Source organism: Alligator mississippiensis, chromosome 7, assembly GCF_030867095.1.
Source record: "Alligator mississippiensis isolate rAllMis1 chromosome 7, rAllMis1, whole genome shotgun sequence".
NCBI classification, from domain to species: Eukaryota; Metazoa; Chordata; order Crocodylia; family Alligatoridae; genus Alligator; species Alligator mississippiensis.
In genome coordinates, this window is record NC_081830.1 from 15,230,522 (window position 1) to 15,257,462 (window position 26,941).

At 46.7% G+C, this 26,941-nt stretch overlaps 2 protein-coding genes across 2 annotated transcripts; both read right to left on the reverse strand.

Moving 5' to 3' along the window:
• Window positions 1–10: 10 nt before the first annotated feature.
• On the reverse strand, window positions 11–1,196 carry LOC132251678 (olfactory receptor 14C36-like). Its single transcript, XM_059731627.1, has one exon. The coding sequence runs from the start codon at window positions 1,194–1,196 to the stop codon at window positions 240–242; it is 957 nt and encodes a 318-aa protein (XP_059587610.1). The 3' UTR covers window positions 11–239.
• Window positions 1,197–6,895: 5,699 nt separating this feature from the next.
• Window positions 6,896–10,378, reverse strand: LOC132251817 (olfactory receptor 14A16-like; the record flags this gene model as incomplete). Its single annotated transcript, XM_059731740.1, has 2 exons — window positions 10,372–10,378; window positions 6,896–7,587 (listed from the first exon to the last, which is right to left on the reverse strand). Coding segments are annotated over exons 1-2 (699 nt in total), but the record flags the coding sequence as incomplete, so codon positions are not given.
• Window positions 10,379–26,941: the final 16,563 nt, after the last annotated feature.

Genomic DNA, 26,941 nt, shown 5'->3' on the forward strand with positions numbered 1-26,941 from the left:
TTATCTTGCGATTGATGGGATATATTTTAGATGGTTCAAAGACACTAAAATTGATGCATGAAACATTACTTTCCCACTTCAACAGTGTCAACACAAAATCATAAAAGCCAAGTCTTTGACATTACAAAGTTACAGAATTAACCCACCACCTTCATTTTTAATATGGAGGATTCACACAATCCTATGAAAAAACTCATGTCATGTGTAAATTAGAAAACAAAAATATGAGAGAAGGAAAGTCATGAAAGAAAGATGGACATATTGTTCTTGGAGCGGATCAGCCTGTGGAGCAGTTTCCTAAGGGCAGCTTGTATCTCCCTGTTCCTCATGCTGTAGATGACCGGATTCATCAATGGAGGCACCACAGAATACATAACAGCTGCCAGGAGATCCAGAGGTGACGGGGAGTCAGAGACGGGCTTCGTGTAGGCAATGCTGGTAGTGGAAAGAAACAGGGAGACCACGATAAGGTGAGGAATGCAGGTGGAGAAGGATTTTTGCCGGCCCTGCTCCGAGGGGATGCTCCACACTGCGGTGAAGATCTGAACATACGACACAATGATGAAAACAAAACAGCCTAAAGCAAGAAACACACTGAAGGCAACAGCTGCCAGCTCCCTGCGGTATGTGCCAGGACTGGAGAGCTTGAGCAGCTGGGGCACTTCACAGAAGAACTGGTTGATGATATTTGAGTGGCAGAAGGGGAGACTAAAGGTGTTCCCAGTGTGCAGTGCAGAGTTGATGGCACCAGCAGCCCAAGCACCTGCAGCCATCTGGACGCAAGCTCTCCTGTTCATTACTACCTCATAATGCAGTGGCTTGCAGATGGCAACGTACCGGTCATATGCCATGATGGTGAGGAAGGCAAGATCAGCTGCACAAAAGAGGAAGAAGAGAAAGACCTGGGCCACACATCCAGCATAGGAAATTGTCCTGGTGTTTAAGAGAGAATTGGCCATGGATTTGGGGACAATGACAGAGATGGATCCAAGGTCAAGGATGGACAAATTTGCCAAAAAGTAGTACATGGGGCTGTGGAGGTGGTGGTCCGTAGTTATAACAGTGATGACAAGGAGGTTCCCCACCAGAGCTGCCAGGTACACTGCCAGAAAGATGACAAAGTGCAAGATCTGCAGCTGCCGAGTGTCAGAGAAGCCCAGGAGGAGGAACTCGGTTACAGTGGTCCAGTTGGGCATCTTCCTTCCCAGGGCACCGTGCAAGTCCTGGGTATAATAGAAGAAGGGCAGTGGTAAGGAAGAGAGTAATAAACTCAGTGGCTTTGATATTCCCATCAATAACGTGTCTAAATTTCATACTAAGAATGAAAATATTCCATTTTTTGCCTCATGGAAAATGTGATATTAATAAATTATTTATCCCTGGCAATAATACCCTACATAAAATAAAATATATTGATATTCCATTTAGAAAGTGAAGAAAATGTTATCCCTGCCACAACTCCGGATTTTAATGTTTTTATTTTTTTTATTTAAATCCCAAAGTCTATAATTTATCCATCTCACCTAGAAAATGCATGCTGGAAACAAATACATACGAAATAAAAGATTTATAAAATTTGACTTCCTTAGAGGTCCTATTCCCACCCCACCTTCCACCCCACTCCCAATAAGCTGTATAACTTTATCTGAATTAACAGCAAAAACATTGAATATGTCTTCATTCACTCTTGTAGCTTTGAATCTATTATACATAAGATGCAGTATGATTTGTGTAGCCAGGTTTTCCAACTTTAATGTTTTTAATTGTCCTCTGCATCTTACTAACACAGGACACTTCACTGATGCGGAAAACTTACTGAAATTGTTTTTGTGGAAATGTCCTAACCTTCTGTCACATTCAGGCTTCCCCTGCCGAGATCCTTTGCTCTTGTCCAGTTGATCTCTCAGATCTCCTCTGCACCGACCACTAGTCGAGATCCCCAAAAGCACAGATAGCCCAGAGGTCTTTCCCTGCTCCCTCTGTCACTGAGTGACTGGAGTAAATCCAACCAAGTGTCTGAGTGTGCAGCTGACCTCAACCCTGCCTTGTACAAAAGGAGTGAAGCAAGACAGCAATTTTTTTAGGTTTTTTTCTTCCAAAGGCTCCTGGGACTCGTTGCCTGGAGTCCTGCACAGCTCAGAAGGAAAAGCCCAGATGTAAACAGTCCGAGCTGTACAGATGTTAGCAGAACAGCACAGCTGTGCTCTGGTTTAATCTCCCTCACAACACAAGTCATGGGATCTCTGAGAAGGCCCTGAGCTTTTCTATCTGGCTTTGCTGTGCCAGTTAGCTAGATTGGGCACCTTAGGATGCAGGGAGGCACCAAGTTGCAATTTGGTTAGTTCCTACGTAGTGTTGCATGAGAACATAACATGAGAATAAAAGTCAGGTTTGTAAGGTGCAAAAAATTTTTTTTTCAATATAATGAATATATTCCATAACTCAGACAAACAAGCTCCATTGCAAGGCATCACATTGACAACACATGCTACCCACAAGAGGTCACTGGGGGTGCGTATTGCATGTGGCATTGGCAATGCATAGGGGGTGTACGTGGGAGCATGTGCACCCCCTGAGATTGCTGGTGTCCCCCCTGAAAGAAGCACCACCGGTGCCTGTGGGCAGTTGTCACTTCCCAGTACCCCCTTCCCCACCGCCCTGACTGCCAACACTGCTGACAGTATCTGTGGACAATCGCTGATTGCCTCTGGCCACTGCAACGTGGCTGGTGGTGTCTGTGGGTGGTCGACGACCACCAGTCACCACTTGCCACTGCCCCCGCCCCCGCCGCTGACACTACCACAGCTACCTGCAGGAGCTCCCCATTCGCTGCCACCACAACCACCTGCAGGCAGTTGCTGTTCCCCCCCAGCTTCCAGGGGGCACGTGGCATTCATGGCATGTGACATTTGCACCAGGCTAGGTGTGTCTATACAAGATGCTAGGTTGCTGTAGCGATGAGCTACAGCTATGTCGTTCATCTCTGTGGCAATGTAGCATTGGTGGGCACTAACCATGATGCCACCACTACTGTACAGTAGCAATGACCTCCTGAGCATTACTTCATTGCTACTGTGCAGTAGGGTTTGAACTGTCCCATACACCTTCGGCACGGCACAGTCCTGGCGGGTACTGCGCATTCATTTAGTTCTTGTTAAAGCAAGTACTAAATGACTTCACAGTAAAAGCTGCTCAGTGGGGCGGACGTGTAGCTGACTGTGCACACTGCATCCTGTATGCAGGGTGGGTCAATGAGCCCAATCCAGGCAAACCCCCAGTCTAGTACACAGGACTCGCCTGGCACAGGTGCCACATGAAGCATACATCCCCGTGCAGCCTCAAGCCATGTACAGCCCATGCCAGGCAGGCTCCACAAGGAGCATCAAGGGATCAGAGACTCGTTCATGGACCTGATTTCTCTTGATTTGAACCTGCCAGATGCCAGAGCCTGATATGACAACATGCGTCTCGTTCCTTCAGCATCCATGCTAACTTAGTGTACTGGGAGCTCCCACTTGGGAAAGTGGTTGGTTGGAGTCCAGCAGCTAGAAGATTTATGGTGTTAGGAATTCGCTGTCTTCATGGATATTCCCATGGCCAAAAACAATGATCCCATCATGGGAGGAATTTAAAAATATCAACCTTTCCCTTTCCCCAAATTGGGATTTATTTTTATTTTTTTCAAGAACCAAACAGTCCCAAAATATTTCATTTTGACCTTATCAGTTTTGTATGGAGTTCATCACATCAGTTGACAATCTAGGGCCATGAAGCCATTGTATCCACCCTGTAGAGGAAGGTTTTTTGGTAACAGGGGCCTTCTCTGACCCTGCGCGGTGCTGTACTGCAGCTGGGCAGCAAAAAGAAGCAGCACTGACGAAAAGTGGTAGTAGTCACCAGTTTTGGTATCGGCCTAGTTTTCACATCAGGTGGGCCATTCTGGCTTAAAAGTGGAAAAAGTTGGTGATCTCCTGCCTTATCATATTGATTTGTCCATTACGTAGAGTTACACTGATATCCCATGAGCCCTTCTTGCAACCTTCAAGAAAAAAATGACTTTGTCTTCCCAATGTGGAAGCCATCACTTTCTGATGGCATCCCTGATTGGTAATCTCCTTGATATTACAATTATAATTCTTGACCACCACCCTCACAGCCCCATGCACTTCTTCTTGATAAATTTTCTATCCCAGACCTCAGAATTATCTCTGTCACCATCTCAGTATCCTTAGCTAATTCTCTGCTGAACACCAGATCCATGGTCTATGCTGGATATGTTGTCCAAGTCCTTTTCTTTTTGTTCTTCTTGGAAGCTGACTTCCCTTTCCTCACCATCATGGCATATAATCGGTACACTGTCATCTGCAAAACACTGCACTACGAGACAATCATGGACAGGAGAGCTTGGAGATAAATGGCAGCCAGTGCATGGATCTGTGGTTTTCTATATGCTACCTTTCACACTAGTAACACCTTTAGTGTATCTTTCCAGGAAGCTAATATCATCAACCAGTTCTTCTGTGAAATCCCTCAGCTAATCAAGCACACTTGCTCTGACTTTTTCCTTACACAACTTGAAAAAATTGTTGGTGTTTGCATAACTTTAGACCTGTTTTGTTTTCCTAATTGTATCATACATTCAGATCTTCAACACTGTGCCTATCTGAGCAAGGACAGGACAAAGACTTCTCACCTTTCTTCCGCACCTCATTCTGGTCTCCTTGCTTACTAGCATGAGTAGCTGTCCCTATATGAAATGTATCTCCAGCTCCCCATCAGCTCTTGACCTCATAGAAGCCATTCTCTATTCTGTGCTGGATCCAATAATCAATCCAGTAATGTACAGCTTTGGCCTCCAACCTTTTTAGGTCAGAGATCACTTTTGGACTTGAAGAATAGAAGATCCCCCGCCCCACCCCTGGCCAGCATGCAAGTCTATGGGGAGGGGAGGGTTGGGAGGGTTGTGCAGGGGGAGTGCAGATTGAGGCCCCAGCCCTAGCCCTATCGCCACTCCATCCCTCACTGCATCCCAAGAGTCACCTTGTCTGGAATGACTCTACACCAAGTTCAGCCTGCCACAATAAGCTGATTTATACAGTCCCCACCCCCGGCTGCACGGTGGTCTCTGTGCCACGATAGGCCAATCCCATCTTCCTGTTACCTTCACTTGGTGTCATTGATCTTTGTCATTTGGGTACAAGAATTTTAAACTCTTTGAACAAGGAATGCTTCTCACTATTTATTTGCTCATCTAACTTTGTTGGGTCCCCTGACCCTAATCTGAGAGGCACTCGGATATTTAAAATGCATTTTGGGGGGGTATCAGCAGTGGGGTTTACCGATTTATCCCTCCGCCAGGTGGTTTTTCTGGAAAACAGCAAAATCTGGATGCAATGAATAGGTGGGATTGGCATTCTGGTGTTGCCGGGCGATACTGATGCTCTGTTGCGGGGCTTAGAATTTAAGCCTGGAAAGAGATTTCTTATAAAAATGTCTTCGCTTGAAGACGTAATGTTTCGCAATATGTACATTTCTTCAAAAGCGTACGTTTATGTAGAAGAATTAAAATTAAAATATATTGGTGGGAGGATTGTTTGGTTTAAATCTGCAGTCTCCAGGAGCTTTTGATTGAAAATCTCTAGTTCCAAAGACACTGAAATCTGTGGGGTTTTGGGAGCATGTTCAGTTTTTCTAAAGGGAACTGTTTTCTTTTCTTTCTTTTTGTCCTTTGACCACCTAAGACATTTTGAATACCTTGCTATTCAAATTTTGATAGATTTCCAGGTGTGTGTCTTTTTTAGGTGCTTCAATAAACCACACGTCCCCCTGTTACCAACCAACCACAGATAATTGCAATAACAGACTTAGAGCAATGTTCTTTGTGATGTCTTTCTCAGCTCATGATAGATCGTCCGGTGCCAAGACTCCTTGCTTCTTTTCCTGCTACTGATCTATCTAATTTCCCTTTTCACTGCCACTGCAAAATGTTTCAAAATCAAAATATCTTAGTAGGAGCCTTCTCTCCACTCATGGATGTAGCAGCACAGGTAACAGTGCAGAGGTACCTGGGCAGTCAGATGTCTGGCAGTTTGCAGTGCGTCAGAGCTCCACTGACTAATCTACATTGAGTCCATGAGTTTCTGTACCTGGGAGACTGATGAAGTGCAGTTCATAGGCCTGGCTGTGAAAAGCGGTTTGGAATTTGTTCCCTCTCACAATCAGGCCTGTGAGACTGGAGGCAGAGTGTTTTTCTTGGTGAGGAATGAACCCCCGCAGGTAGCTGAGTATCGTTGTCTTGGATAGATGCTGGTGTGAAGTTTGTGGGCTACGGGAGATAGTTGGCAGGTGTTGTGTTTGGAGCTGTAGGAAGTTGGCTTCGGTGCTGGTGATGAGGTTAGATGCCTTTTTGAATGTGCAAACCACTTCTCAGAGCTGGGTCTATGAACTACACTTCATCAGCCCCCTAGGTACAGAAACGCATGGATTCAATATACACAGTCGAATTTGGACACATTGCAACCTGCCGAACACCTGACTCCCCAGGTACCTCTGCACTTTTTCCTGAGCTGCTACATCCCCTTTTCCTCCCTACCCTCCACCCCAGCCTATCCCTCCCCCACGGACGCCTCCATTTCCATTTTCACTGCCTGGCTTTCTTGTCTGCATTGTGTGCCAGGTCAGTCTCCACCTCTGGTTTTAATATGTAGGATTTATACAATACTATGAAAAAACCTCTTTTTTTTTTCTTTTATTTCATGCATAAATTATAAGTAAAGCAAAGTCATGAAAGAAAGATAGACATGTTGTTCTTGGAGAGGATCTGCCTTTGCAGCGGCTTCCTCAGGGCAGCTTGGATCTCCTTGTTCCTCATGCTGTAGATGATCGGATTCATCAATGGAGGCACCACAGAATACAGAACAGCTGCCAGGAGATCCAAGGGGGACGGGGAGTCAGAGATGGGCTTCGTGTAGGCAATGCCGCCAGTGGAAAGAAACAGGAAGACCACGATAAGGTGAGGAATCCAGGTGGAGAAGGCTTTCTGATGGCCCTGCTCCGAGGGGATTCTCCACACCGCAGTGTAGATCTGAACATATAACACAACGATGAAAACAAAACAGCCTAAACATAAACAGACACCGAAGGCAAGAGCTGCCAGCTCCCTGAGGTATGCGTCAGAGCAGGAGAGCTTGAGCAGCTGGGGTATTTCACAGAAGAACTGGTTGATGATATTTGAGTGGCAGAAGGGGAGACTAAAGGTGTTCCCAGTGTGCACTGCAGAGTACATGGCACCAGCATCCCAAGCACCTGCAGACATCTGGATGCAAGCTCTTCTGTCCATTATTATCCCATAATGCAGTTGCTTGCAGATGGCAATGTACCAGTCATATGCCATGATGGTGAGGAATGAAAAATCAGCTGTACAAAACAGCAAAAAAAGAAAGACCTGGGACACACAACCAGCATAGGAAATTGTCCTGGTGTTTAAGAGAGAATTGGCCATAGATTTGGGGACAATGACAGAGATGGATCCAAGGTCAAGGATAGACAAATTTTGCCAAAAAGTAGTAGACCATGGGATCAGCGGGCCTTAGAGGGCTGGATCGCTGGCACCTCCTCATAAGCAGGATTCGTGTCTTAGCTCCCAATGTTGTGATACACAGCTAGGTTTTTCGTGGAGTACGAGGGTCCTGTAAACCAGAGGTACGTCATGTCCCCCTTCTTTTTGCAAGGCAGCAAGCTCTTTAGTACCGTGGGTGTTGTGAGCTTGCTCTCACTGGGGTTCAAGTCTGTTCCAGCTGCAAGTGGGCAGTGGCTCCTTCCCCTTTCGCTGCTGTCATCTGGGGTTTCGTTACATCCCCCGATTTGAGTGCGGGTGTCTTGAACCTTTTTTGGTCCTTTGAGAGCTTTGAATTCCCTGTCAGGAAACTGCACTTTCTGCCCATTGTCCCCCAGGTGTGGGCCGGTTTGCTTTTTTTTTTGCCTGAGCAACCGTTGTTCAGTCGGCTTTCTGCCACAGAAGACGATGTTTGGGAGGGAGCACCATCCTGTAAGTTTGATTCCAGGTGCCTTGTCTTGTCGTATGTTGTGCCATCGTATGAGTTCAGTCCAGGCTTCTGGCCCACGGCTTTCCATTTCCAACTGACTCAGTCTTTGGAAGCTGAACATGGAGATTTCTGCTCGTCCCTCTGTCAAACACAAGACAGATCAACAGGGGTCATAGGGAAGGACTAAACAGAGAGACGTTACAACTTCTAGTCCCAGTCTCTGGCTCCATGCTTTACACCCACACTGCCTCCCCCTGTTTTTTGTCGGGGGTGGCTGCATATTTTTTTTTTCTTTTTTCCTTTTTGCAGCTGCCATAAGGACAAGCAGGAGGCAAAAAGCCAGCAAAATGGGATGTGAAGGGAAGGGACTCTGGACAGAGTGACCCCCCTGCCTTTAGGTCTTGATCATGTATTGGCCAAATTTTGGGTGCATGAGCCTTTGGGCGAGCTCCTTGTAACCCGGAAATGGGTCTCTGCCTTTGATGGTGTTGCACTTGTGCAGTAGTGAGGTGGCAGGTGGACAACCCTGTAAGCAAGGCGTGTGTCACCACCACCTTGTTCTCAAAGGCCATAGATCTGCTTGGTGGTCTTGCACAGCACAGCCGCTCTGTAAGTGGGGTCCAGGCCAGAAGCAGCTGCCAGTGACGCAGCCTCCTGTAAGTGGGGTGCGTGCTGCCTCCTACCATGGGAGAATGACAGGCAATTTGAACGTGTGTAGCGTGAGAGGTTCTGTAATTGGGACGCTATGTGTGCTGCCGAAGCCAGCCAGTCGGAGAGGTGCCCCTGTTAGATGGTTGGGTGTGGCCTGCTTGCGCTGGCGTGAGAGAGCCGGAGCAGTCTGCAGCACGGTGCCGCAGGGCGGCCTTGCAGACAGGAGCCGAGACTCGTGGGGTGACGGTAAACTCCTTAGACCCCAGAGCTGGATGACCCTCCCATGGCTGGGTTGAAGTCTGTGGCCTCCTCTCCGATCCCTGTGTCCAGGTGCCGGTCCTCCTTCCTGCATCTATGCCTGGCACTCCACATCTGGATGGCTGGGCCGCCCTGTAAGAAGGGTGCAAGTCCCGTGTCCCTGGTGGAGGGCTGGGGTCTGCAGAGCTGTGAACCACCCTGTAAACAGGGTCCAGCTCTCTCACTGTGCCTTTGGTGATAGCTCTGATTTGGCTGGCTGAGGGCCCTTCCTGTAAACAGGTTCTGGGTCTTTCCCTTTTGCCCCTTGTGGGCAGTGTGACTAGTCAGGCAGACCGGGCCCCGAAAGGTGGGTGCCGGTCTCAGCCTTCTTGCCCCCTGGGAGAGGAGGAGGATTTTCCCATGGGAGGCTGGAGGTGAAGCGGTTTGCAGCATGGAGCTCCTTTCCAGCCTGGGAACAGTCTTTTTACCCTTGTGAGAGTGTGGATGGCGACAGAGAGGAGTGCCTGGGCGCGAAAGCGTTTGTTATTTTCTTTTTGTTCTTAAAATTGCTGCAGCGTACTTTGTTTTCTTCCCAGTGCTGGGAAAGGGGTGAGATGCATCCTCGTGGCCTTCTCCTCCCACCTCCTCACCTAGGGGGGTCAGCACTGCTGTAATTTCCAGTGCCTTCTGGCCTGGGGGAGCGTTAGGCCCCCACCCCGCTAATACTTTTGGAAACATGACCTTCCTGTATCTCAGGGTTGTGGCCCCCTTTTGTTGGGTGACTAGCATGTTCTTGTGGTCACTCGGTAGCTCGCATGAAGGGTTCCTGCCGTCCTTTTGAAGAGAAGGCTATGTACTCCATCCCCAAGTCCTTGGCGAGATGAGCACCCTGGCACTTGGCCAGCCGTTTTTCGGCACCCCCACGCCTGGCCTGCAGCCTGTAAGCAGGGTGCAGGTCCCCTTGATTCTCTGCTTCTCATTCCACTTGGAGAGGCCGGCCAGAGACGATACCCACGGATTGCAGGGAAGGTTGCAGGCTTCTGGAAGATACTGAGTGTGTTGGGACTCCAAGGCTTCCTGACCTTCCTGCAACTTGGGTCCAGGTCTCTGCTCCTCTGATCTGCTGCACCTGGCACTATTGAGAAGGCCTCCCCCGGCGCCCTGTAAGCAGGGCTGCGCCCCCACCCCTTCTGGCCGTGGGGGGAAGAGACGTTGTTTAGACCTTTGGGCTCTGTTGGTTCTGTGACGGGATCCTGAAGTTGTGGCCCTCTTATGCTCTGGACACACGGGGCAGCTTTGACCCCGATCAAGACCTCCCGATGCAGCTGTCAGCTGGCATTCGGGGCTTTGCAGGTTGTCTCCGGGCTTCATGCCCCAGCAGCCAGCTGTGTGGAGGGAGCACCGTCCTCTAAGCACGGTTGCTGGTGCTTGTGGTCACCGTTCATGGTGCCGCCCTAGCAGTCTTGTCCAGAGTCCTTCCCCATCGCACTCTGCTCCTGGCTGGATGTCAGAGGCCGAACCTGCAGACGTCTGCTCTTCCCACTTTGCACAGACTGACGATGGAGTGGTACCAGGTCCATTTACAGGTAAGAGAAGAAGATAAGTTGGGGCCTGCAATCTCGTCCTCTGATGTGCTGACTTAGAAAACAGACAGGCATTGGATTTAAGGCTCCAGAAGGAGAAGCAGGGAAATGACAGACGAGCAGGAGTTAGCCACCAAGGAGGGAAGAGACCCACACCAGCCCACCCCGAGGGAAGGTAAAGGAGTTTGGACACGGTGTCTGTCCTCTCTGCAAGTGGCATCCCCAAGTTGTCGACCTTGTGATGAACATGTCGTGGAAGGTTTGGAGCAGTGGGACCCCCTTATACACAGGATTCGTGCCTGAGGTCCTCCTGTTGTCATACACGGGTGAGTGCTAGTGGGGTACTCCTCATTTAGGAAACCGGACGTATGTCACACCCCCCTTGTTTTGAAAGGACACCAAGCTTGAGAGTACAGTAGGCGGCGTGAGCTACGTTATTTTATATGCTATGGGGGGGGTGCAATTCATTGCCAGTCAGCTTGACTTCTGTCTTGTGTACTATTGCAGGTCCCTGAAGGGCGGCTGGACAAGAGCGAACGGAAGCAGGAAAAGAAGCTGGGGAACAAATAGCGTGGGTTGGGGTGGGCGGGAGGGACGGGAATTGTTAATGCATGCTTAGACGAGTCCTGATGGAGATGGTGTGCATCTCTCCACTTTCAAACACCCATTAGGAGCAAGCAGCCCCACGCTTCAAGTTGTGCTGTGCATTCGGTCTTGGGTTGGCCTCGATTGTGCGTGATGAGGTTGAGGCATTGTGCCGGTTGTGCGTACTGATATGCGGCAGTCGAGCGTTTTCCGGGTTGTTTGGCGTTGCTAGTTAAGTAGTTGATCCAATAGATGCGACTGAAGGCAGCGTGTAGGTTTTTCTTGTTGAGCGGGTCTTGGTGGTAGCGTAGAAACACAGGTTTGTGCTCGGTTCTGTTCGTGGCTTGGCTGTAGCTGCTTCGGCTGGAGGTTGCGGGGCCAATTTGAGGCTGTTTGTGGTGCACTTTGTTTGCGTCTGGAAGTGAAGGCTCCATGGGTGTTTGAAAGTGTTAATCTCCAGCTCCAATTGGGACAAAGATCTTGTCCTGTGTCCAAACGATTATAAAGTTAATTGACATCATTGTCTAACCGGTAAGAATAAGTGGGCCTAAGATGTACACAGTTGAATACTCAATGGTATAAAAAACTTTTCACCTTGTGGCTGGTGCTTGTCTACATTGAGAAGATTCAGCCATTATCCTTCCTACTGAGGCTGGCTGAAGGAATAAACTTTTTCATTCTATCTACTGATCCAGTCTGTGGTCTTACTTGTTTAATGCAAATGCTTCCTGTTATGACTTACAAGTGGTAAAAGACTGTGTAACAGATGGTGCCTAGTCATCAGTTCACAATTGCTAATGCCCAGTAGGAAATCATTCCCGATTCTGAGAGGTACTGAAAATAAGGTACAGTGAAGTTGTGATGCTTTGGTATGATCTGTGGAAGTCCAGTCGATCCTTGTCTAAAAAGAGAAACTGGTCCCAATAAAAGTAAAATACTTAACTAACTTCCCAGCTTCTTGGTGTTTTTTAGTTCCAGTGTTTCAGACCGTAGTCTCTGAATGGCTCTGGTACGAGTCTTGCTGCTTCTACTAGCACGGTGGGTGCTCTTTCTGTACCGGGCTGGGTCACGGCAGGGGGAAGATACTCTTGTCCCCTTGCGAGAAGGACAATGCCTGTGTCCATCCCCAGTCGCCTCCAGGTTTTCGCGAGTCCCTGAAGTCCAACTGTGGTTTCCGCCCCTCCCCATGCCTGTTCAATGTAATGTCCATGGGCTTTCAGCCATGTCTCCCGATTTTCATCCCTGAGGGGCCACTGAGTTGGGAGGGAGCCAGACACATTTTCTCACTGCCATTATATTTTTAAAATATATAATTTTTTAATTCATTTTGCATTTATTTTCAGCCATATTATTTTAATTATTGGGGAAATGGTGAGTCAGTGACGGTCAGCACATTTCCCAGCACATTTGGCTGGAGGGAGGGAATGAATATTTTTCCCCGCAGGGGAAGCTGGGGAAAGCCAACCGTGCTCGGGGCAGGGCTGAGCCGGGAGCCGCGGAGGTGGCAGGCCCGGCCTGCGGGACGTGGTGTTTGCAGGGCTGGAGAAGAGGTGCGGGGCGGCGTGAGACGGCACTGCTCCATGGGGGCGGGGGGGCTGGCTGGGGAGATAGGCTTATATTCTGAATGCTGACGGGTTTAGGGGAGTTGGGCGCCTGGCTGCTGATCGGGTAAGATTGGGAAACTTTTCGGCCTTCACTGAGACGCAGCGGGGAAGCCTTAAGGGGAAGCCTTAAGGTCCGAGATAGAGGAGGCCCTGATGTCTGGTCACCTCCAGGTTTGGGCAGCAGCTGAGTCTGGGTTTTCGGGTAACAGTATTGGATTCAGGCTCCCGGCTTGCAACCGAAGCCCCACTTTACCTGCCCAAGGTCCCTTTTTGTTGTGGCTCTGCCCCTGCCTCTCAATCTGCACCCCTCTTCCACGCACCAGGTGCTCCATGTAACAGGTCCCCGCTTCACGCGGGTGCAGTGATGATGACCCCTTGGTTAAGTAAAGCAAGGGAAGTTTGAGAGGAGTCTAAGATGGTCCTAGGGTCCGCATTAATACAGGAACACAACCCTGTATTTAACCAGCTCCCGGGGAGGGCCGGGGCGCAAGGCCTGTGGCGCACCCTTGGTCTCTCCAGCTGTCTCCCTCCTGTGTCACAGAGAGAGAGAGAGAGAGAGAGAGAGAGAGCAATATAGAGATAAAAAACAAACAAACCCTGCACTATTTCTCTCTCTCTCTCTCTCCACCTGATTTGGCTTCACTTGCACCTCTGCCCGAGCCCTAGCACTGAGAGTACTGCAGCGCGGCCAGCTTGCTGTCCCTTTAATTGCTGGGGCCGGAGGCACCGGGTTAAGAGGTGCAGCCGAGAGCCTATTTGCTAGGAGTTGCTAGCCTGGTGGGGAGAGTGCTACTTTAAAGGCTTGGTGTCATGGGTTCAAATCCCACCCTGATATGGATAAGCTGGTCTCTGGGGCTAGTTCTTTACTACTGGGGCCCAGACTCTTTCATTGCTGTGGCCAGAGGCACCGAGTCAAGAGGCGCAGCTGAGGAGTCCCTGAGAAGGAGAGTTTGCTGGCTGTGTGGTTAAGGCATTGGTACCCCAGCTTGGTCTTATGGGTTTGAATCCCACCCTATCACTGTGGGTGAGTACCCTTAGTAAGCTCATCTCTGGGGCCAGTCCTTTGCTCCCAGGACCCCTGACTCTTTCATTGCTGCGGCCAGAGGCGCCGAGTCAAGAGGCGCACCCGACACATGTCCAGAAAGGAGAGCTTGCTGGCCTTGTGGGGAGAGGGCTGGCTTGGAGGCTGGAAGTCATGGGTTTAATTCCCACCCTGGTATGATGAGTAAGTATCCTTTGTAAGTTGGTGTCTGGGGCAAGTTCTTTACTCCCAGAGCCTCTGACTCTTTCATTGCTGGGGCCAGAGGCATCGAGATAAGAGGCGCACCCGAGAAGTCTCTAGAAAGGAGAGCTTGCTGGCTGTGTGGGTGAGGTGCTGCCTTGAGCCACTGCAGGCATGGGTTCTAGTCCTGTGTGTGTCTGGGCCTGGTGAGTGATTCTGAGTGAGCCCAAGACCCATGGCCTGGGTGCCCCCCTAGCTGTGCTGTTTGAGTGCACAGCAGCTGGGGTTGGCTGCTGCTCAGCATGACTTAGGCTGCTGATTACTGTTGTTGCAGGACCTTTTGGAGGTCACGGAGAGGCTGCATGGGTCTGGGGGCATCCAGTTTTGGCACTCCAAATGTACATGTACTGTGGGAGTGTCATTCCAAAAAATGTGCAAAGTTTATTGATTAATTGGAAAAACAAGATTAATAGCTGAGAAAAAGCACAATCTGACGGGATGGGTCTCAACTGCCATGAAGCAAAGTTGGCTAGGCTCACGTTCTCCAAAGCAGGGGGTCCTCCAAACAGTCCTGCTGGCAAACAGCTCACAAAGTGTCATACAGAAGTTTACAAATTTTCCCCTAACCTACAACTGCTATTTCATAGATTTCATAGACATTAGGGCTGGAAGGGACTCGGAAGATCATCGAGTCCAGCCCCCCCGCCCAAAGGGCAGGACGTCAGCTGGGGTCATAGGATCCCAGCAAGATAAGCATCCAGTTTCATCTTGAAGGTGTTCAATGTAGGCACTTGAACAACCTCCGGTGGCAGGCTGTTCCAGACCTTGGGGGCTCGGACAGTAAAGAAATTCTTCCTTATGTCCAGCCTGAAACGATCTTGTAGTAGTTTGTGACCATTCGTCCTCGTCATCCCTTGGGGCGCTCTGGTGAACAAACGTTCCCCCAGATACTGGTGGTCACCCCTGATAAACTTGTAGGTGGCCATCAGATCACCCCGAGCCTGCGCTTTTCCAGGCTAAAGAGCCCCAGGGCTCTCAGCCTCTCATCGTAGGGTCTGCTTCCCTGACCTCTGATCATGCGCGTGGCTCTTCTCTGGACTCTCTCAAGCTTCTCCACATCCTTTTTGAATTGTGGAGCCCAAAACTGGACGCAGTACTCCAGCTGCGGCCTCACTAAGGCCGAGTACAAGGGGAGAATGACGTCCCGGGATTTGCTTGAGAAGCATCTATGGATGCAAGCCAGCGTTTTGGTCGCTTTACTAGCCGCAGCATCACATTACAGGCTCATGTTCATCTTGTGGTCAATGATGACCCCCAAGTCTCTTTCTTCCATAGTGCTAACCAACACAGCACTGCCGAGCCTATAAGGATGCTGCGGGTTTTTTTTCCCAAGGTGGAGAACCTTGCATTTATCGGCGTTGAACACCATCAGATTCTCGTCCGCCCACTTGCTGAGCCTGTCCAGGTCAGCCTGGATCATCCGCCTGTCTTCTGGTGTGGATGCTTTGCCCCAAAGTTTGGTGTCATTGGCGAACTTGGCCAGTCCGCTTCTGACTCCAGTGTCCACATCGTTAATGAAGATGTTGAACAGTATGGGTCCAAGGACAGAGCCCTGGGGGACCCCACTGGTAACAGGACACCACGATGAGTGACTTCCATCAATTACTACCCTCTGGGTCCGACCCCAGAGCCAATTTTCCAGCCAGTGGATCGTGGGGGACCCAAGGCGACAATTGGCCAGTTTCTCCAAGAGACAATCATGGGACACCAGATCGAAGGCTTTTTTGAAGTCAAGATATATGACATCAATCTCATCTCCCTTGTCCAGGTGATAGGTCACCTGGTCGTAGAAGGAAATGAGATTGGTCAAGCAAGACCTACCCGCAACAAACCCGTGCTGGCTATCCCTTAAGATGTTGGCGTCGGACATTCCATTAAGGATGGCCTCCTTAATAAACTTTTCTAAGATCTTCCCCAGGATAGAAGTCAGGCTGATGGGCCTATAGTTAGCCGGATCCACTTTCCTCCCTTTCTTTCTTTCTTTCTTTCTTTCTTGGAGAAGAAACTTTTTCTTCTACTTTTTGTTGTTAGAAACTCTTTTTACACTGGGGAATGTTGATTATTCTATCTGACTTGAAAGGAAAACACAGTTCATATTTTGTAGGATTTGGGATGGAACAGCAATCCCAATTTCCATGTAGTTGTACAGTACCCGATTCGGGTCTCCACCGAGTTTGCTACTTCATCATTTCCAAGAAAGGCCATGCTCCTGGAATTATTGGACTTCATAGGATAGGCTACATGTTGGAAGGGATAATGGCTTGAGGGACTGGCGGCTCGAAAGACATTTTGGCTTGACATAGTTAAATCACCTTCCAAAATCCCCAGGCTCACCTATCTACTGTTTCCAGGTGGTGAAATAGAAGGACAACCTAAATCCAGCATCACTACAGTCATGATTTGTATAGAAGCTCAAGTGAGTAGACACTTAGAAGAAATCATTTCCAACCCTTCAGCATGGTGTGAAAGAAACCATTAGCTCCCTTGCAAAACCTGTACAAGGAAATCATGATTGAGACTCCCAGCACCAGAGTGATCACTGACACCTCCTATCTAAAAACTATCATCACTCCCCTTTAAACATTCTCCTACCCTCCTTCCAGATCCCAGATAGGCGAACCTCAAGAAAATATTGTAACATAGAAAGGAGAAAGATCTCACGATATTATCCAAGAAGGATTTTTTTAGAGATAGAAGTTATTTACAAGGTGTTGCAATAGTGCAGTAACAAATGACACAATCAGCATCAAAGCTGAATTTCAACAGACAGCAAGACAGGAGCTAGGGCTGAGCAACATCTAAGAGACTAACTAGTTCAGGGAGACATAAACTTCAAATTAAATACAAAGATGATTTTAAATAGTGTAGTGGTAAAGCAACAAAATGGGAATTGGTGGAATTAATTTGTATTAATAACACAGTTGGTTGTTTCTATAAAGATGTTCAGTGGAACCACAGTCACTGGAGAATAACTGACATCTTCATCACAATAAATCACTTCCATCTCAGCAGTTTCCACAGAGCTGCTTTGATGTCCTTGTTTCTCATGCTGTAGATGACCGGATTCATCATTGGTGGGATCATGGAATAGAGAACAGACACCATGAGGTCCAGAGCTGATGGGGACCCAGATGTGGGCTTCAAATGGGCAATCAGAGCAGTGCTAACCAGCAAGGTGACAACAATGAGGTGGGGAAGACAGGTGGAAACTGCTTTATGCTGGCCCTGCTCAGAGGGGATTCTCAGTACAATAGTGAATATCTGAATATAAGACACAAATATAAACACAGTGCAACCAAGACCTAAACATGCACCAAAGATAAGAATCTGAATTTCACTAGTAAACACCTCCGAGCCAGAGATCCTAAGGAGCTGGGGGATTTCACAGAAGAACTGGTTGATGATGTTGGAGTGGCAGAAGGGCAGCCTAAAGGTGATACCCGTGTGCAGGGCAGAGTACAGAAGAGCAGCGCTCCAGGCCGTGGCTGCCATTTGCAGACAAGCTCTCATTTTCATCTCTGTCGCATAGTGCAGTGGTTTGCAGATGGCGATGTATCGGTCGTAAGCCATGATGGTGAGGATGCAGAGGTCTGCTTGAATGAAAAAGAGGACGAGAAAAACTTGGGTGACGCATCCAGAATAGGAAATCAGCCTGGTGTTCAGTATGGCATTGGCCATGGATTTGGGGACAATGAGAGAGATGGATCCGATGTCGAGGATGGACAGATTGAGGAGGAAGAAGTACATCGGGGTGTGGAGGTGGGTGTCAACGGCTATGAGCATGATAACAAGGAGATTGCCAACCAGGGCTGCCGGGTATATTATTAGAAATGTGGCCAAGTGCAAGATCTGCAATCCCAGGTCATCCGAGAACCCCAGGAGTAGGAACTCAGTCACAGCGGTGCAATTGGATGTCATCATCCACAGTGCCTTTGGGATGCCTGTGGAGGGAAAAGGAACAACTGTGTCAGGACAAGAGGAAGAAAGACAAAAAAATCCATATTTCTTATCCATAGTTTTCTATGACTTGATTTTTTTAGAGGTCTGCTTTATTTTCAGTTCAAAGGGAGTTATGTGATAAAAATCAGGGTTCCCAAAGTGACAATATTTTTCATGATACTTTAAAAAAAAATCAGATTATAGAGGCATTGCAGCCAAAAAGCAAACAGGTAAAGTATTTTACCAGAGCTTTTGCAGACACCTTGTATGAGCACTAGTGAGTGGCAGTGACATTTCCCATGTCTGTGAAAATGGAGAAGTTGTCAGTGGATTATCCCACTGGCATAAACTGGCCTAGCTCCTTTCTAGTCCAAGGGGCCATGTCAGTTCAAGTGAGGTGCAGGTCCATTGCAAGTCCATGTGATGTGGGAAAAGGGAATAATTACAACCCCAGATCCTATCATTTCATGAATGTCGGTGCCTGAATCTTACCCATGGGCAGCTGAGCATTAAATTATGAAATCAAAAAGGTCATCTCATAGTATTTCCATTTTCCTAAGGACATAGACCATAAGATGCTGGTTGTGTCTAGGCTCTAAGTCATCTGGAAAGATTGCAATCAAATGGCTGGCAGGATGTGCACAAGGCTGTGTGTTCAAACTGGCTTCAAGTCTCAGCAATATATATAAGCATGGGCTGTCAACATCCCTGCATGGTTTCTATATTTTGTAAGTCATGTATTTCAAAGATATTTGACCTTTTCTTTATTAGTTTATTCTGAAAATCTTCAGTGGCCAGCAAACTAGATGACTCTTGGTACTTCAGGGGTTACTGGTAAAGAGGGAGACATGCTAGCAGGGCAGCTCCAAGCCCAGGGCAGGTTGTGATGCACAGGGCATGGCTGCTGCCCTGCTTCCCCGCTCACTTACATTACTGTAGAATAGTTAAACATTTCAGGACAGAAGTCTGCTATTTTTCATGAAAATACTTCTCTGCTTACTTTTTCTAACAACTGTAGAGATGTTATCAAATGGAGAATAAAGTTCTGAAATAATTTTAAATAATTCATTATAATTTCTATAAAAGATCCTCTCTATTAAACTCCAAACATTATGGAATTGAATAAATTACTTACTGTGTTTGTTTTAATGATTTTGTCTTCAGTTTCCCACATTAAATCCTAGGGCAGCATGATTACTGACCATCTAACTCCTGCCTCCAATCTCTTGTACCCCCATCACTGTGCTATCTAGATGCCAGGGATACAGGTTTCTTGGGGTTGAGCACTCCTCGCTGTGCAGGAGAACTGAGAGGAGTTGATCCAAAATGATGAGTTCCTGAAGAAGAGCTGGGCATGCAGCTGCCTTGCAGCTGTACTGCAATGAAGGGACTGAAGTCGCAGTCAGTGAGTTGTCTATGGATATGTTGGGAGGTCTTGTGGGACTGTTTCCCTAGAGCCCTGCACAGCTCAGAAGCAGAGCCCATGGGCAAACATGTGAGATTCAAAGATATTGAAGCCAGAAGGACTGTCCAGAGTCTCTAATTGGACCTACTACTGACCACATGTCAGAGGATCTTGCTGTGGCTTGTAACAGGCTGTGTCTATCAGTGGGCCAATGTGTCTAGGCTTTGCAATGTTGGGTTGGGAATAATTTTTCCCCTCTCCTGTTGCTAACAGTGTCAGGATCCCCCTCTCCTGACAACCCTGCCTTCCTCAGCAGCACTGGGGGTTGGCTGCAGCCCAGGCTAAAGGGTTTTTCCTGTCCGCCCAGGGACCTGCCAATCACCACATTTGGGAGCAGGAAGGAAGTTTACTGTAGAGACAGATGGCTAGAGACTTATGGGGGAAGGAGGGTCCTTTCTCTGTAATGGGGTGGAGTGGGCTGGTGGCTTATTTCTATATCCTGAATGTGAATAAATACACTTGCAGGAACAGGATGCTGACAGTCTTCATCTCCCTTTTTTCCCTGCAGGAAATTTTGATAGTTTTAGTGACTGTAGGCAACATACCTTGTAGTGGTGTGACAGGGTGTCTGAATCGTTTTAGAAACAGTTTAAACAAGGTTTCATAAGGCATAGCTTGTATAGGTAAGATGATGCATTGACTAGGGGGCTGACCTCCAGAGCTGCTTCCAGTCCTACTTTTGTATTAGTCTGTGATTTATCACTCTTGCCTTGTACATGGGACCATCCCCTGGTCAGCTCCCAGGTTTGGACTCTAACTAAGACTCCCCAAGGAAGTGAGATGATGTTCCTCTTTAGAGTCCTGTCTGCTCTTTATTCCTAAGTACTGCAATGGAGGAGAGCACACAAGCCCACGTGGATGCATGGGCAGAAGGAGAGGGACCAATTACATGGTAGCACGTGGTAGATGAGCAGATGAGGCTGACACATACTGACCTTAGCTTGGAGGAAAAGTGCAATGATGTCCACATACATGTTAACATTGGAGATGTGAAGGAATGGGGGCAAGGGCTGACGGGAAGAGGACAAAGCCGAGTAGAGACAGGGAGAAGAGAGAAAATCCAAAACACTGATAAAGCAGGGTCAGATTTGTTATCAGGAGAACGTCTTCACTGATGGACCAATGGGGCAGTGGACTAGACTGATTAGTGATGTTGTACAATCTCCATCATTGGAGGAGTTCAAGGGGATGGATTAGCATTGGACAGGCATGATCTAGGAATAGCTACATCCATGTTCATTTCTGGTTATTTCCAATACCTCTGGTCTTTGCTGTTTGCTGCCCGGGATCAGGAAGGATTTTCTCCCTCCTCCTTTTGCTACATGAGTCATGGGGTGGGGGGTTTCTTCTACCTTAAGAAGCATTGGGTGTTAACTGAAATCAAGGTTGGGGATTTTGACTGATATTCCAAAGCTCCTGCCCAGAATAAACCCCCAAGATCATGAGCCAAAGAGTCTTGCCCCACCACTCTGGGTCAGACAAATCCCTATACCTGCAGTCAAAGAAAGAGTGTCTCCAGTTGGATCATGCCACCCTTGGCTTGGTCTAGCCCAGTCTTAAGACCCTCCAAGGAAGGAGATTGTGCCACCTCTCTGTCTTTCAGCTCAACGCAGACTTTTCCTTGCTTCTGTTTCTAGTATGAAAACCACATTGCCTGAACTAGCTTCAAATTGCCCAACAGTAGGAGTCAGTATGAGTCAGACTAACCAATTTATAACTTTCAAAATTTGCTTTTGGGTGTCAATTCTGGACAGTTACCTAAACTCTCAGAAGTAATTAACTTCAGCTATTATTTTTTTTTCTTTTGGAGGATGCTGTCCTCCGGGGCATTCTGGGAAATTTTGATTATTCTTATTGATTTGAAAGAAAAACACATTTCATACCTTCCCGATCTCCCAAGGAATACAAGTCCCAATTACAATACAGTTTTACAGTAGCAGCTTGGGGTCTCTACTGAGTTTCCTTTCACATCCATTCTAAACAAAGCCACACTATTTGCATTACTGAAGGTCTTTGCATAGGCTGCTTGTTGGGAAGATGAAAGTAGATGCTACTGGTCCTGAAAGGATTTAGGGACTAGCAGCGTGAACATCACTTGGGCTTGATATACTTAAATCAGCTGCCTAAATTCCCAAGTTTACCTATCTAAAGCTTCCCTATAGTGGAATACAAGGACAGCCAAAATCCAGCATCACTACAGTCATGACGTGCACAGGAGCTCTAGTGTGTACAAACTTACAGGAAATCATTTCCATCTAATCAGTGTTGTGGGGAAGAAAACCATTAACACTCTTGCAAAACCCATAGAAGGAAAGCATAACCGAAAAAAACAGCCCCTGAGTAATCACTGACACCCACTATCTAAAAACCATTATCACTCCCTTTTAAACCTTCTCATACCCTCCTTCCAGATCTCAAATAATCAGACCTCAAGAAAACTTTTTAACCCAGACAAGACAAAGATCCAGTGATGTTCTCCACCAAGGCATCTAATAAATATTTAAGGTACATAAAAACCGTTGCAACAGTGCACTAACAAATGAGAATATCAGCATCAAAGATAAAATTCAATAGATACAAAAAGATTACCAAGAACAGAGTGGTATCTTAGAGACTAACTAGTTCAGTGTGATATAGGGTGAAAATTAGATACAGAGGTTATTTAAAATGGTGTAAACCTAATGAAACACAAATGAGTTTAGTTAACTATATCTGTATGAATGACACAGCTGATTGTTTCTATGAAAACCCCACTACTGACACCGGTGGAGTTAATTTGTATTAAAACAGCTCAGTTTCTATAAAAATGTTCAGTCAAACCACAGTCACTGGAAAATAACTGACATCTTTGTCACAATAAACTACTTCCATCTCACCAGTTTCCACAGAGCTGCTTTGATGTCCTTGTTTCTCATGCTGTAGATGACCAGATTCATCACTGGTGGGATCATGGAATAGAGAACAGACACCACGAGGTCCAGAGCTGATGGGGACCCAGATGTGGGCTTCATATAGGCAATCAGAGCAGTGCTACCCAGCAAGACAACAACAATGAGGTGGGGAAGACAGGTGGAAACTGCTTTATGCCAGCCCTGCTCAGAGGGGATTCTCAGTACAGTAGTGAATATCTGAATATAAGACACAAATATAAACACAATGCAAACAAGATCTAAACATGCAGTAAAGATAAGAATCTGAATTTCACTAGTAAACACCTCTGAGAAAGAAATCCTAAGGAGTTGGGGGATTTCACAGAAGAACTGGTTGACGATGTTGGAGTGGCAGAAGGGCAGCCTAAAGGTGTTCCCCGTGTGCAGGGCAGAGAACAGAAGAGTTGTGCTCCAGGCCGCGGCTGCCATTTGCAGACAAGCTCTCCTGGTCATCACTGTCTCATAGTGCAGTGGTTTGCAGATGGCGATGTATCGGTCGTAAGCCATGATGGTGAGGATGGCGAGGTCTGCTGTGATGAAGAAGAGGAAGAACAAAACTTGGGTGACACATCCAGAATAGGAAATCAGCCTGGTGTTCAGTATGGCATTGGCCATGGATTTGGGGACAATGACAGAGATGGATCCGATGTCGAGGATGGACAGATTGAGGAGGAAGAAGTACATCAGGGTGTGGAGGTGGCTGTCAACGGCTATGAGCGTGATAACAAGGAGATTGCCAATCAGGGCTGCTATGTATATTGTTAGAAAAGTGGCCAAGTGCACGATCTGCAATCCCAGGGCATCGGAGAACCCCAGGAGCAGGAACTCAGTCACCGCAGTGCAGTTGGATGTCATCATCCACAGTGCCTTTTGGGATGCCTGTGGAGGGAAAGGAAATGACTCTGGTCAGGAGAAGAGCACGCAAGAGAATAACCCCACCATTTCTGTCTGAAATTGTGCATAAGTTCATTTTTAGAGTACCTCCTTATTTTGAATTGAAAGGCAGTTTTCTGATGACAGATAAGGGTTTCTAAAGTGACTACATTTTTCATGAAACTTTTTTTCTTATTTCAGAATATCGTTACATTACATCCAAAAAGTGGGCCTGATAATTATTGTTCTAGTGCTTTTGAAGAGACCTTGTTATGCCCCCTGACTAAACCTTATGCATTTCCCATGTCTGTGAAAATGCGGAAGTTTTCAGTTAGTTGTCTGCTCTTTCCTTCCTAAGTACTGCAGTGGAGGAGATTACACACGCCCAGTTGAATGCATGTGTGGAAAGAGAGGGACCAATGACATGGTAGCAAGTGGAGACGAGGATATGAGGCTGACACATACTGACCTTAGCTTGGGGGAAAAGTGGGATGATGTTCACATACTCGTTAACATCGGAGACTGAAGGGATGGGGGTAAAGGCAGGAGGGAAGAAGGACAAAAGGGAGTAGAGAAAAGGAGAAAAGAGAAAATCCAAAACACCAATAAAGTTGGTTCAGATTGGGTATTAGGAGAACATCTTCACTGATGGACCAATGGGACAATGGGGTAGACTGATTAGGGCTGTTGTGAAATCACCATCATTGGAGATGTTCAAATCCTATCATTTCATGAATGTCACTGCCTGAATCTGACACACAAGTAGCTGAGCATGAAGTTGTGAAGTCAAAAAGGCCACGTCATTGTATTTCCATTTTACTAGGGACATATAACATAGACACATGAAGTATTATAGGGCATTTATTCACGTGCTCCTAGAGAGAGGGACTGGAGGGCACTCTAATTTGCACATCTCCTGCACTAATCAAAAGCTCCTGGAGCACCACATGTATCAGCATCCCCATGATGAAAAATGGCACCAGGAGACTTTGAACTGAAGCTCATCGAATGGGCACCCTTCCGATGTTTTTCAGCACCAGGACGCTGATCCCTGTGATGCTGGAGTCTGCTGGAGCACGGTAATTACCACGCTTCAGCAGCCTTGATTAAAGTCATCTGCAAAGATTGCACACTTACCTTTGCCATTTGCTTGTCAACTGGCCTCAAATCTCAGGCATATATATAAGCAGGATATCATTTTCTTCAGTTCTGCTCTACATTTTGTAACCCATCTACTTCAGAAATATTGACCCAGTTTTCATTTGTTGAGGCTAAAAATTCACAGTGGCCAAGAAGCTGTATTACTCCTAGTACTTCAGGGGTTATTCAAAAAAGGATGATATGATAGCAGGGCAGCTCCAAGCTCAGGGAAGTTGTGATGCACAGGGCAGCTCTTTCTGCCACGGTGCTGACCTGTGGTCATGGCTATTTTTCCCCCCTCCACAAAGGCAGTGCCTGGGGCTACTGCCCTGGTTGCTCCCTCAGTTATAGTACTGTAGTAAAGGTAATAGTTTCAGGGCAGAAATACTCCATTTTTCATGTGTGTACATATATGTTTAACTTTTCTGACCATCTGTAGAAATTGTATTAAATGGAGAATAAAGCTCCTAAAGAATTTGTAACAATAAATCATAATTCTGTTCCAGATGTTCCTCTCGCTTAACACTCAAACAATATTGATTTGAATATATTACTTACTGTGCTTGTCTTAATGGTTTTGTCTTCAGTTTCCTACATTAGGCTCTCAACCCCTTCCCAAATAGTGAGGAGATCCACTGCCTCCTCCTGGGCCCAGTTGGTGTTGCCCTTGCAAATGGCGCTGGACAATAATGGTGGGACCACTGTTGAAGGAGCAGTGGATGAGTGGATGAATATAGGGGTGTCCAAAGTGGACCTTAACTCGGTGGATGAATGATTGGATGGGTGGGCAGGTCCCCCAATGAGTAGATCTTCCTGATGGGTGAACGGGTCCATGGTTGTTCAGATGGACCTGACTCTGATGCTAACTTTAAGTGGCTGGTGAACATTAAATTGCTGCAAATTCACCATTCAGGACAATTAATAAGTGGGTAAAACTGCCTGGGCCCTGTTACTTTTGGGCAGTTGGGTTCTAACACCAGGCCTGCAGCAGCTGCCCCAAGTTGATGATGGCCTGAGATCGGGGCAGAAGTGGTGCCTAGAGAACCAACTTGGGCACTTGCCCTAGGATGATGCCCTGAGATACACTTTGCAATACCCCAGAAGAAGCTGTTGCTGCCTCTTGCCCTGGATCCATTTTTTGGGCTTTGCCTTGGGACATGGGAAATGGATGGCCGTATGCATGCACTTTGTCCCAGGAAAATACAGTTTCTCTTAGGACAAATACAGTCTCAGTTTGTCGACTTAGACGGTGAGATACAGTAAACAAGTTCTGACTTCAGAGCTTTCAGAGTTCAAAGCAAAGTGGAACTAAAGTATATTTGCTTAGCTACAAATTGGTTGGACGTCCTCACATTCACACAGTATTCGCAGTCACCCCAGAGATTCTTCCCCAGAGGCTCAAGGACATATAGGAAAGAAGCACATGTCAGAGTCATGAAAGGGCCTGTCCTTACTCCATAGGTAAGTGGCAAGTACTTCAGCTTATGAGATATTGGGCTGTTCAGAGAACGTATCTGAGAGAGCTTTCCGTGGGTCCTCCACGTTCATCTTTGTGACCCTGTGTTAAGATACTTGGCTTTTAACTGCCTTGCAATTAAATCTGATTTGAAAAGAGAAATCTGTTAACATCCAGTGATTCCATCTTTCTACTTGTCTATACAACTATCTGTGTAACAAATTTCATTTCTCGCTGTCATCTTCCTTTCTGTTGTCTCTGTTCACCCACCCCCTCTTATCACTTCCTGTCATTCGCTTTTTGTTTTCTTTAGCCCTGTACAGCCCTCCCTGCCTTTCTAGTCATCTATCCCTGGCCATACCTCTCTTGTCTCTGACTTTTTATCTTGATTTTTATCTTGGGGTGTGTGTCAATATTCTTCTCTTTGATTCTTTGTATTTCTAGATGTGCATTTCTTTCTTTCATTCCATCTTTTCATCTATTTCTCTTCATTTCTCTCCTCCTTTTTTCTTCTAACTGGATACATCACTTCTCTCTTGGCTTTCTTTGATAATAACAAACATAAAATATGTATAAAAATTCAAAAGTAAGTTTCTTCGGATTACCTATCATTATCTATATAATTTTCTTTTCCTTTAAATTCTGCCAGGGCTGGATTCTTTAATAACTGGTAGTGATGCATTCCACAGGATAATTACATCATCATCATCATCATCATAAACAACATCATAATCATCATAATCATCATCATAACATAGTTTATATTATTTTTAATTTAAACATTTTATGGGAAAGAGCAGCTATCACTAATTTATCTTCTTTCTACTATTTAATATTGTGGGTTACTTTATTTTGTTTCATTCTGTTCAATCTCTGTTGCCCACTGCATCGTCTTTTTTTGTATCCTATTCCCACAATTTCTTATTTACGAATATTACAGTAGTACTTAGGCACTTCTGTTACAACAGTTTCTAGAAAGCATCATTCTGGTGCATGCCAAATTATTTATCTTTGTTTTGATCCTCAAGTGATGTAAATGGCGCTGCACTTTTATACAGGAAAGGAATATTTGTCCCACTTGTTTCAACATAGCTACATTGATTTGTACCAACTGAGTGTGCAATGTATTAATCTCAAGAGAGCTGAACTGA

Coding starts and splice junctions, on each gene's coding strand:
- LOC132251678 (XM_059731627.1), bottom strand. CDS start 1,196: ATGCCCAACTGGACCACTGTAACCGAGTTCCTCCTCCTGGGCTTCTCT.